The sequence below is a fragment of the Hakea prostrata genome, chromosome 10, assembly GCF_041222555.1.
Source record: "Hakea prostrata isolate BN-2017 chromosome 10, UWA_Hpros_2, whole genome shotgun sequence".
Taxonomy (NCBI): Eukaryota; Viridiplantae; Streptophyta; class Magnoliopsida; order Proteales; family Proteaceae; genus Hakea; species Hakea prostrata.
Window position 1 is genome coordinate 26670577 of NC_142609.1, and position 12462 is coordinate 26683038.

Consider the following 12462-nt stretch of genomic DNA (forward strand, 5'->3'; position numbering starts at 1 on the left):
GATTGGATGTTAACAGGGTCAATAACATATATCCAAGAAATTAGGTTAAACATAGATCATGAGGGAATATAGTATGGATCAAGGATAATGAACTAGAGGATGATAGGTTATGATTCTAATAAAGAAAACACATTGATTGGATGTTAACAGGGTCAAAAACATATATCCAAGAAATTAGGGTTTCATCCTTTTTGGCTCTCATGAAAAGGTCATGATCACAGGATGAAAGGGAAGTAAATTGTTGGCCAATTACAACAAGAAGAATTATAGAATATCAAATCTAGATTATCATAAATATTACCCTTGAGGTTTCCCTCACATGGGAGGTTACCAAAAGGTTTCCAAAGAGATCATACAAGGGTAGGGTTTCAAGAATTAATTAGCTAGGGTTTCACCCTTTTGGGTCACATGAACAGGTTAAGATCACTGGATGAAAAGGAATGATTGTTATCAAGAATGTCACATCCCCCCAGCCGGTACCCTATCTGGATTACCCGGGGAAGTGATCCACAACCCAAAAGATCAAGTTTAGGAACAATCATATCCATTTAGCACAATAACATAATCAAAAGCAAGAACAAATCATTGTATTATAATAAGTTAATAATAAAATTCAGGAAAAGATCTCAAAAGAATCACTAAGAATATCGAAGTGCGAAAACATGATACCAAATCAAAAGACAACTGTAGAGTATAGCGGAAATATACTCCACAACATATGCGGAAGGTAGATCGAAATCTAAGTAAAGCTCTAAGCTAATACAAGTAAAGTACAACCTAACCCTAATGAAGAGAGGGAATGATTGTTATCAAGAAAATAACAAGAAATCATAGGAAATGTAGTTTAGGTTAATAAAAACATTGCCCATGAGGTTGATGACCAAGTACAACCTAACCCTAATGAAGACATGGGGGAGATCTTAGTCTGAAAATCAATCTCAAAAGGTCTATAACAAAGGGGTTAGGGTTTCATCATACATAACCGATGGCTCTCATGGAAAGGCTAGGGGTAATCAAGATTCACCCTAGGGAAAGAGAAACAAAGAATGCACAATCTGAAAAGGTGTTGGGAAGTTTCCAACAGATAAAAGAACATTAGGGTCTCAGATATGGTTACCTCTCATAAGAGTTGGTTACCTCCCATGAGAGTTTCCCATATTTAACTCTCACAAAAACAACCCAAGATAGATAAAGGAACATCTCATTAGTATTACAAAATCAAGAATGGAATTAGGAAGGGTCTACCAATGAGAGAAAATAAGGTTCTCAATTCAAGTGAAAGGAAAGAAATTCTAATCATACGATTAGGGATTTACTAACAAGGATCCGTGTATCCCACGGAAAGACTAGGGAGAATAAAGATTCACCCTAGGGCAAAGAATTTACAATCAAGAAAGGTTTTGGGGAGGGTCCAATGAATTAACAGAAATAAAAGGGTTCCCAAATTGGTTAACCTCTCATGAGGGTTACCCAAGAATTTCCCCTCAAAATCTCTCCCTTTTGGCTAGGGTTGAGATCATGACGATGATCATAGATCTCAAAGGATGGAATGAGATCATGGAATAGATGGTTGCAAGATTGCAGCATCTTCTTCCTGATCTCAATCAAGAATAAGAACAAAGAAAGAATAATTAGAAATTCATAAGAGATACTAACCTTGAATTGTCAAATCAGAAATGAGAGGCTTCAGATCTGCAGAGGAGCCTTCGAAATCACCAGAGAGAGTTTCGGAGAGGTCTTCTCATGTTCCAAAAGTGTTTAGGAGGCAGCCGTAACAAATAAACACGAAGTAGGGTTTAAATATAAGTGAAAAACCCTAAAATTACAATTTCACAGGTTTGGCAAACCATTGGTCGAGTGGTCCAGTCGACCAAGCAGAACAGCAAGGTTCAAACAGGGATTCAGAGGGCTATACAAGGTCAAATTGGGTGAGGTTTTCTTCTACAAGTCAATAAAGAAGTCTAGTTTCCAGAAATACTTTCAGATCAAGCATGGGAGTTCATTAGGTCCATCAAATAAGCTCACCTTCTTCGATGCACAAGCAGGATTTGCCAGACATAGTTCAGCAACTTCGGACAAGGATTTGGAGGGTTATATGGGGTCAAATTGAGTGGGGTTTTCTCCTACAAGTCCATAAAGAAGTATAGTTTCGGGAAATATATTCAGATTGGGCACAGGAGTTCATTAGGTATTTCAACTAATTCACCCCTCTTCGGTGCACATATTCAAAACTAACACTGACAATGCTCTCAAGTGAGGGGCATTATCGTCAATGTCCATGGGCTTGGGCTCCGACACCAATTCATCAACCAAAAGGGTCAACAAGCAACAAGCTAAGATCAAATCAAGGTCCAACTTTAAGGTGTAACATTTAAACTAACCATTCTTTACCCAAAACAGATAGGGTGTCCTAACTAGGTTTGGGCCGGATTTCACAAATGTGCAGGGGGTTACAAGGCCTAATGATGTTACCTTTCTATGCGTGCTTTCAGCTTGCAGCCATGCTGGTTTGGTGGAAGATGGATGGCGATTCTTCACCATGATGAAGAGTGATTATGGCATAGAGCCTGGGATGGATCATTATGGAGCCATGGTGGACCTTCTTGGACGTGTTGGCAAGCTTGATGAAGCTTGGGACTTCATCCAGAAGATGCCTATTGAACCTGGAATTAATGTGTTTGGGGCTATGTTGGGTGCTTGCAGGATTCACAAAAATGTTGAGTTGGGAGAGAAGGCAACAAAAAGACTGTTTGAATTAGGCCCAGAAGAAGGCGGTTATCATGTGCTTTTGTCTAACATATATGCTAATGCTTCAATGTGGGATAACGTAGCCAAAGTTAGGACACTGATGGAGAAAAAAGGGTTTCAAAAGACTCCAGGTTGCAGTTTGGTTGAGTTTAGAAATGAAGTTCATACATTCTACTCTGGCAGCACAGACCATCCGCAGTCCAAAAGGATATATGCAAAGCTCAAAGTGCTAATAAATGATATCAAAGGTGCTGGTTATGTACCAGTAGCAAATTCCATACATGATGTCGAAGATGATGTGAAGGAACAGTTGCTCAATACCCATAGTGAAAAGTTGGCCATTGCATTTGCACTCATAAATACAAACTCAAGTACCCCCATCAACATTCGTAAGAACCTTCGTGTTTGTAGTGATTGCCATGAGGCAACTAAATACATCTCACTTGTAACTGCGAGAGAGATCATAGTGAGGGACATGCACCGGTTCCACCATTGCAAAAATGGAATCTGCAACTGTGTTGATTATTGGTGAAGTTTGTTGGTAGATGACTCAGAGAGGCGTGTCCACTGTTTCCTAAGGTCAGAAACCCTCTCCCCTGTTTCCATTTACATGTTCTATATAAGGTGAGTTAGTTATTTTTCTTCCCTCACCCCCCCCCCCCTTTCATGGTTGGGGTGTCTCAGTGGCATCAGACATACTTGGATTATCATACTGGAGCTTTTCAGAGTTAAAAAGGCCAGAGTACTAAGAGTGTACAGGCGGCTCACACTTTAGAAGTCCATATAGCAAAGGGCATAGAAAGAAATGCATTTCCAAATTATTGTAAGAATTATTAAAATAAAAAAGTTATTACTTAGAGTTTCTCTCATCTTCATGTATAGATATATTTGCTGATTAACCAGTTGTAGATTATCATCCTTAACATCTCCCGCTTATTTGTTTATTGTTGAAGACATTCTGCATCATAATTTTTTTTTTCTTTTATCATTTACTGATTTGATCAATTTCTTTTTTTCTGGTTATTAATTCAATGTTGCTCTTTTATGGCTAATAAGGTTACTCTTCACTACTTGTGCAAGATGAATCTTTTCCATAGAGAATGAAAAAAAATCACTTGAAAAGAAACATAATTCAAACAGACTTTCCTGTAATATATTACTAGTTACTAAAAACAGAGGATCTCAAAGCTTTGAATGGTTTTCACATGAGACTTCCAACAATACTCTATTCAATATTAACAAGGTTAAGATCTTAAGAAAAGCTTAAAGGGGGAGTTCCAACTTCCAAGTATTCTGTAGAGTCATGGTTGAATGATCTCATCTCCTAAAGGGATTCTTCCCTTTATCACAACTGTGATATTTCACGAATCGAAGGATCTCTTCTTTACTCAATTTCTGATTTTGTTTTTAATTATAAAGTAGAAATTATAATAAGTGAAGTCGGCTCTGAAGAATATTTGGAGATAGAGTTCAAAGTTCAGATGAACACTTACAGATGATGAATTCTTCTAAGATTTGTTTGTTTGGGGAAGTGTTTTATTTATAATTTGATTTACAACAGACTTTTTAAAATACAAATATACGGAATCTATTCTCCAACATTGCTGTATTGGAATTCAGATATAATACAAGTTGAAGCTGACCTTTGGACTGCCATGTTTACTGACTATTATCATAGAAAAAACACCTCTCTCTGTCGAATGTAGTAACAATTCATTTCCTCAACTGATCTAAATGGTGTGATGGAACTGCCAAAATCTTTAATTGGTTGATAAAGCCGGCATACTGATCCACCCTCAAACCCTTACCTAATAATAGTGTCATCTCACGAGGGGTTACAGGGCAGCTCAGCTAGGTTCTTCAGTGAATAAGTTGATTCTTTATAAACTAACATTTCTGCAAACTCCCAATCCATGACCCATTCATCTTCTCTGCAGTCATACCACAGGCATGCAGGGTTTTGAAGTTCAGAGTACTTTAGGATTTAATGAATAATAAGGTACCAAATCCCCAACCGACACATATAGCTAAGCTTTCTTAGATCATTCACCTAAGTCTAACAATAATAGTTGAATTATAGATAAACATTCTATATACCAAATCCTGATGGGATCAAACCATCATCCCCTAGATAATATCTAGGTGCTCTCCCGGTTGAGCTAAGGATTCACCTAATAAATCAAATATGTTAGAATAATCGTACTTTAGAACACTTGGATGAACACAACCAATAATGAGAACATCAAACAAGATTATAAGCAAAACAAAGAAAAATAAATTAAAGTTTTACTTTCTTAACAAAGCAAGCAAGAGATAGATCCTATCTAAATGCTGCCCAATCTTCAATTGCCCAAGTATTATCCAACAATGGTGCACTGGGAGTACAAGTCGTTCCAATGTAAAAATATTGTAAATAAGCAACACTATGTTTCAGTAAATGTATTGTAAATAAGATATAGCTCTTCACCCTTCAAAGAGGAAATCTATTGTTATTTAGCATTGGAGACCATTCTAATTTTTGTGCAACACATTGAGCACTATATTTCAAATATGAACCTCATCACCAGTGGTAGGGAGGGCAGTGATAGTTTCCATGTTCACCTGACTTGCCTTTAGTTGCCAGAATGATATGGAGAGAGGAACTTGGACTTCCAGCCAAAACAGATCAATTTTTCGCTTTATACATTGACCTTCATGAGAGGTCAGACCGTAAGAGAACAACTACCTAACCAATTTTTATCCTTCATAAGAAATGACGAGCCAAGATCTAACATTGAAAACAATACAAGTGGAGATCACTGTTGTCAATAAAGAAACCATTGAAGTACTTCTTTCTTTCTGCTGAAATTGTGGGCAGCTGTGGACATAATTAAGTTGAAAAGATCAATTGGACAGCAGCCAAAAAACCTAGAATTTTTTGAATACCCTAACCAATGTTCACATTGTTTTCCTTCTAAAACAGGCAAGAGATCCATTAGTAAAAGAGTCATCAGAATAATCGATTTCAATCTCACATATTGGTCTACTTAATATATCTGATTGCATACAGTAAGACCAACTGACCAATGGTCTTTTAAATACAAAACGATTCAATGGTCAATTAAAAGGTAATCTAATTTGAGAAAAAAGAGATTACTAATTAAAAAAATCAGTCAGACTAGCCAACCACCAATCTTTGACCCTTTTTTTCCCTTAACAAGAACACAAAATTTTTTCAAACTAAGAAGGGGGAAAAACTGAATTAAGAATTTTAATCACTGGATTATTCGATTTGTTAACATCAAACACCTAAACTATGCAAACCCATTTCTGAAAATTTTAAATATAAACAGCACTGGGAAAATGTACAGCAATAGAACTGGAAATCTTAAAAAACATACACCACCAAAAGAAACATGTTTGTCATGAGAATAATCATTTTGAAAATCTCAAAGAGGATAAGCATTGCGAAGAGATAAGCTGAATGGAAGAACCAAAGGTTGATTGTGTAAAACTGATAATGCCCTATCCTTACAGCTTTATTGAACCACAAGGTGGATCCTTCCCTGCCAAATTCTCAGACATATTTTCGAACACATAATAGACACAATCTAGTGATGGAGAATTTGCTCACTCTCTCCCTGTAGAGTCCTCACGAGTTGATTTTGTATTACCGTACAATGGGAAAGACTAAGCTACAGTTTTGAGGTTAAGGTCAGAACTCACCCGAGAAGCAAATCTCCTCCACTTCAACAGTTGTAGAGCAGCGATGGCCTCTGAAGCTTTATCTCCGGATAAAATCAAATCCCTAAAAAGAAGGAACTGAAATAAAATCAGTCTGAGATATTATCCTTGAATTCTATGAACTGATCTGGGCTAGCCTTCATCCTCACCTGCAAATAGCGCAAACTTGCCATCTCTGGCACCGATATGGCCACCTGAAAGTGGAGCATCAACAACCCATCAATGATGAAGGAGACGCTGGATTTGAAAAGAGAGAACTGAGATAGTACGAGAGAGAAGAAGAGCCAAAGATTAGAGAGGACTCAGAGGAGAGTTATCGATTTGCAGAGTCATCGAATGGGTTGGGATGGGTTGGGGCTCTTTTTTCTCGGGCACAGTTTTCTTCAATTTGTTTCTGAAACAGAGATGGAAGAAACTACTTGAGAGAATCATGGGAGATCAGGGTAGAAAGAGAAATCAGCATTTGCATCTTCAGAGCTTCTTCTTCGAAAACCAGGTTAGAAGACGAACTGAGGATTCGCGCGCCTGGTGTTTTCAAACGATTTTGAAAATCATATGGTTGGTTTGTCTGGTCAAGAAGCTCTGGTTCGGTTTATTGACGGCAACTCAAACGGTATGCTCACTCAATCCTTGCTACCATAATCAACGGCTAGGATTAAATTGATGCCATCGAATGGTCCGCTTAACCGTCCAGCGCATTTAAGGCGCTGGACTGAAGCAAAATCGTGGCCCGAGAGGTAATAGCCGTACAGTCTGAACTGTGGCGCGTGCTTGTTTCTCCATCTCTGGCAACGGCGACCTGGATATTCTTCCCGGCTGATTCAAGCAAACGAGCAGGTGGTGGGTTTCCTCTTATATGATCTCCATATTGTATAGGTTCGAAAGCCTCACATAAATTATGATTAGCACAGCCATGGTTCATCTAGTGTTCCTTCTGAGCTTCAAACAGACTATTGCAGCGAGAGCTATCATGACCAATAATACCGCAATACGCACAATACAGAGGTAGACGTTCGTATTTAACCTTAACCACCACCGTTTCTCCATTTTTCCTTTGCACCTTGAGGGAACACTGCAGTTTCTGGTTTATATCGATAGCGGTTCGAACTCGCAATATCGAAGTTGCTCGCCGAATTGCAAACCAGCAATAGCCATTGCTTTTTGAGGGATGCCAATCATTTTTGCTAATTTGATTGCAATGCTCGGTTTTGCTATTTCCTGAGGCACTTCATGGAATTGTAACCAAAAATCACACCAATTGAAGTCCCATTTCTTCGCATCATTCCATCATTCAAGGATGAGCAAATTACTTGCAACCGCCCATGGGCTCTCATGTAATACATTTTGTAAATCTAACTCATACTCAAATTTGAAGAGAAATGTAGAATCAGAAAAAGGGATTACCTCAACTGCAGCCACAGTATTCCAGGCTTTAATCAAACCATCTGTAATCGCTTGAGGGCGGAAACGTTTGCCTTCCAAAAAATTTCCGGCGAGTGTATTGTGTGGGGAAAAATTAAGTCGTTCATCCTCCTCATCTTCCAGAATAAGCGTTTTGTTGTTACTGTCCATTAATGGCGGTGGAGTATTTGATGATGAAGCCATTAATAATAGGGATTATCAGGGACCGGAAGAGCTTGGCAACTAGCAGAAGCAAAATCAGTCGGCTGAGAGCTAACAGACCAAACGCATAGCACCGAACTACACTTTACAATACAATAGTTTGATGATGGCTCTGCGTCGCAAACGCGACCCGTATAAGCGACTCCAACAAGGGTACTGACTAACCAAACCCACTGCATAACAAAATATCCGGCCTAGTACACATCATAGCATACATAAGGCTACCCACTGCACTGGAATATGGAACTCTTTCCATCTTGGTTTTCTCCTCTGGAGTCTTAGGACCCATATCAAGGCTCAAATGCAAACCCTTCTCCACTGGAGTATCAATTGGTTTGCAATTGTGCATCTGGTATCTCATCAAGACATTGTCAATATAGGTCTCTTGAGATAAACCCAGTAATCTCTTTTGCCTATTTCTGACAATCTTGACACCAAGCACATAGCTTGCATCACCCATGTCCTTCATATCAAATACAGAGGACAACCATTTCTTAATGGTTTCCAATAGCTCCTTGCTATTGCTAGCCATAAGTATGTCATCTACGTACAGTGTCAGAATGACATAATTATTATCAGATCTCTTGGTGTAAACACAGTGGTCTTCCTCAAGCATGGAAAAACCATTTTCCATCATAGCTTGGTGGAAGCGCACATTCCACTATCTAGATGCTTGTTTTAAGCCATATATGGACTTCTTAAGCTTGCACACTTTGCGCTCAAGTCCATTTGCTTCAAAACCTTGAGGTTGATCCATATAGATCTCTTCCTCAAGTTCTCCATTGAGAAAAGCAGTTTTTACATCCATCTGATAAATCTCCAAGTCCAACTGAGCAACAATAGCTAGTATGAGGCGAATTGAGGCAAACCTAACCACAGGGGAAAAAGTTTCCTCATAATCAACGCCCTCTCGTTGGGTGTAGCCCTTAGCCACTAAACGAGCATTGAATCTCTCAATAGATCCATCCGCCTTTCTTTTGATCATGAGAACCCACTTGTTCCCAATTGCCTTTCGGCCTGGCGGCAAGTCAACCAAGTCCCAGACATGATTAACTTTCATCGACTCCAACTCTTCCTTTATTGCTTTCAACCATTCATTTGAGCTTGACCCCGCAAGAGCTTCCTGCACGCTCTTTGGTTCATGCTCATCGACTGAAGTCATCACACAGTCGATCTCTTCAGGAGTTACCATGTAGGCTTCATCCTCTATGTCAAAAAGTCGACGAGGAACTAGCCCGCGCTCACTACGGTGCAAGTGCATGTCAGATCGCTCACCGTCTAAGGTAGCTATCACATCTGCACTCCCACTCCCACTAGGATATCCTGGATGAACCCTAGGTTCATTATCCAGAATCTGAATCCCTGGAGTGACAAGACCACTATCTTGTGTCTCAAAGAATTCCGATGATTCTTTGTTAACTCCTGAAAGAGATGGAAAATCATTCTCCAAGAATGTTGCATCCCTAGACTCAAGTTCCGTTCTCCTCTCATTCTCATCTAGTCTAATGAAGACATGGCCCTTTGAGGGTTCAGAATATCTCACAAAGATACACTTTCTTCTTTTGGGTCCAAGCTTTCCATATTGGTGAGAAGTAGAGTGAACATATGCTGCGCATCCCCATGCGCGCAAGTAACTCAAATCTGGCTTCCTTCCGATCCACAACTCATATGGTGTGGAAGGAACCGATTTGGTTGGAACTCTGTTGAGGATGTAGGCTGCAGTCAGCAAAGCATCTCCCCAATAAGAGATGGGTAGATTTGCCTGCGCCATCATGGATCTCACCATGTCTAGCAAGGTTCTATTCCTCCTCTCAAGCAACCCCATTTTCTTTGTGGAGTCCCCGGAATAGTAAGTTGTCTAGATATCCCCTTTTCATCACATAACCCTTTGAACATATCGGAGAGATACTCTCTACCTCTATCCGTTCTAAGAGTTTTAATATTTTTATCTAACTGATTCTCAACTAAGCTCATGAATTTCTTAAAACATTCCAGAGCTTCTGACTTATGAAAAATTAGATAAATGTGACCATACCGTGTATAGTCATCTATGAATGTGATGAAATAAACCTGTCCTTTTCTAGTATGCACATTCATGGGTCCACACACATCTGAATGGATAAGTTCTAAAGGAAGAGAGGCTCTCAAAGCCTTTTCTAGTTGCTTTTCCTGCTAGACATGACTCACAGGTTGGCAAATCAGATAGTGAACCTTGGCCTAAGAGACCTTCTCTTGCCAATCTGTTCATCCTATCTAAGCCAATATGTTTTAGTCTAGTATGCCACAAATTATAATCAATACACACAGTATCTTGGCAAACAAAAGCACTACTAGAATTAAATGAATAATCAATTGTATCCAATACAGTGAAACCATTCAGAAGAAAACCATAACCATAAACCGCATCACCCGGGATACAAAACCAAAGAATTGTTTTCAAATACAACTCTAAAACCATGTCTCATAAACCACTCTTGTTTCTGTTCCCACCTCTCGTTACTTTGCCTAGACCTCTCGAGGTTGAGCTCTCTCCTTCTTGCGCTTGAAGCCTCGCACCCTTACTAGTGCTTGCTTCAAAGAGCAACTACTTCAGTGTGAGGGACATCGGCCAACATCAGATCCTCCTCTAACTCAAGGTGCTTGGCAGCTTGATCAAATGTCTTGACCTCATCAACATGAGTCAAGAAGATCTTCATATGCTCCCAAGTATTTGGCAATGACCTAATGACTGCGGAGACTTGCTCCTCATCAGTCTTTTGGCGCCCACATGCGCTCAACTCACTAATCATGTTAGACATGATGGTTATATGCTGCCTCATGGTGTGAACCTGGCGCATCTTATAACCGTCAAAGGTGAGTCCGAGCTGGCGGCCTCTTGTGGTGGAAGTCCCTCCATACTGGAACTTCACAGCCTCCCACAAAGACTTTGTAGTCCTATGCTTCTCATAACAAAGCATCAGGTCATCCCTCATGGAGCTCAGGATTGTAATCCTGGCTACCCGGTCTTTCCTCTTTCAGGCATTGTAAAGCTCAAGGTTCCTGCAATACTGTGCAGTGGTACCTTCCTCAAGTGGGGATATGGTCTAGTTTACGATTTCCAGCATGTTCTGTTCTTCTAGGAGATACTGCACCTTTCGGTGCCAAAGGTCATAATACCTCTTATTCGGTTTATCTCCTTTCGCGAAGTTAGCAACAATGCTCTTGGTAGTAGCCATTTATTCTAGAGACATTACATACTAGGATGAGTTCAACTATTCTAGCATAAAACACAACTCAAGCGACAACAAATCACACTAGCATAGTCAACATATGGGATAAGCATTTAAACCAAAAGAGATGCTAACAAACATTCAATCAAATTCTCATGCAAACCCACATAGACTTATACACTAGTTTCATTCTGTGCAAGAAACATGATTGATAGACCCAAAATAAAAAAAAGTTTTATTAAAATAAAACATGCAATCATGTTAAAGCTATGAGGTGGTTCACACAGAACACTTCTACCTCATTAGCTCCCACTAGGCCCTTAATGCCCAAACATCACACAGATTGTCGGGTCATTGATGTCCAATAAGTTAGAAACACATTCTGAACTGGACAGACCAATATCTAAAAAAATCCATCTCCCAGACGGACTGCTGCTCTGCCCAGACGGAATTCCATTTGCCTTTTATGCCCAGACGGAAATTCCGTCTAGCATTCTGTGACCAGAAAACGGCGTTTTTTCTGGATTTTTCATGAACGAAATTTTTCCAAAAAACGGTAAAACATGTTTTTTCACTCAAAAAATCATCCAAAAACACATGAAAAAAATCCAACAATAAATTTTAAACAAAAAATTATCATCATGGATTATCAATTCATGCAAATCTTCGTTAGGGAAATACACAAGGATCTCCCACTTGGATCCGAACCAAAATAAGGGTTTCCACAAACCCTATCAATTCTCCCATGGGTTTCTTATTAAACCCTTAATCCTCCCATTGGATCCATACAATTAAAATAAACAATGGAGAGGAACAAAAAAACATGGGAACCAATGGCTCTGATACCAATGTTGGTAATACTCCATATATATCAATATTGTTTAATTGACGGGAAAGATTCCTTACCTGGATTCGCTTTCCCTTTTCATGAAGTATTCGCAGCGGAAGTCTAGATCCATATTCTCGTTCCACCACCAAAGCTTTACCGGGGAGATTCCACAATCACTAGGAAAGGGAATGATATCCACAACCCAAATGCCGTGGATTAATGGAATGAAGATCAAAAGCAAGGAAAGGAAAAAATTTCCAAGCCTGCGATTCTAAGAGAGAGGAAGAGAGAGATGGAGCCGCCGTTTCTCAGAGATAAATCTCATGCGAA

The 12462-nt window shown here is 39.4% G+C and overlaps 1 protein-coding gene and 1 pseudogene across 2 annotated transcripts; one reads left to right on the forward strand and one right to left on the reverse strand.

The window, feature by feature from the left end:
- The first annotated feature begins 2542 nt into the window (after positions 1–2542).
- LOC149002379 (pentatricopeptide repeat-containing protein At1g11290, chloroplastic pseudogene) lies at positions 2543–3280 on the forward strand (annotated as a pseudogene).
- A 922-nt stretch (positions 3281–4202) lies between these two features.
- Positions 4203–8174, reverse strand: LOC149002380 (uncharacterized). Of its 2 annotated transcripts, none has more exons than XM_089138974.1 (3): positions 7876–8174; positions 6621–6665; positions 4203–6535 (listed from the first exon to the last, which is right to left on the reverse strand). In XM_089138974.1, exons 1-3 carry the CDS (start codon positions 8074–8076, stop codon positions 6512–6514), a joined length of 270 nt encoding a protein of 89 aa, XP_088995100.1. In that variant the 5' UTR covers positions 8077–8174; the 3' UTR covers positions 4203–6511. The 2 variants fall into 2 exon arrangements, with proteins under 2 accessions (XP_088995100.1, XP_088995099.1); XM_089138973.1 differs by having other exon boundaries at positions 4203–6549.
- Positions 8175–12462: the final 4288 nt, after the last annotated feature.

Coding starts and splice junctions, on each gene's coding strand:
- LOC149002380 (XM_089138973.1), bottom strand. CDS start 8,076: ATGGCTTCATCATCAAATACTCCACCGCCATTAATGGACAGTAACAAC. Junction 6,666..7,875: donor ATACTGTGGCTGCAGTTGAG/GTAATCCCTTTT, acceptor CTCCACTTTCAG/GTGGCCATATCGGTGCCAGA. Junction 6,550..6,620: donor CAAGTTTGCGCTATTTGCAG/GTGAGGATGAAG, acceptor ATTTTATTTCAG/TTCCTTCTTTTTAGGGATTT.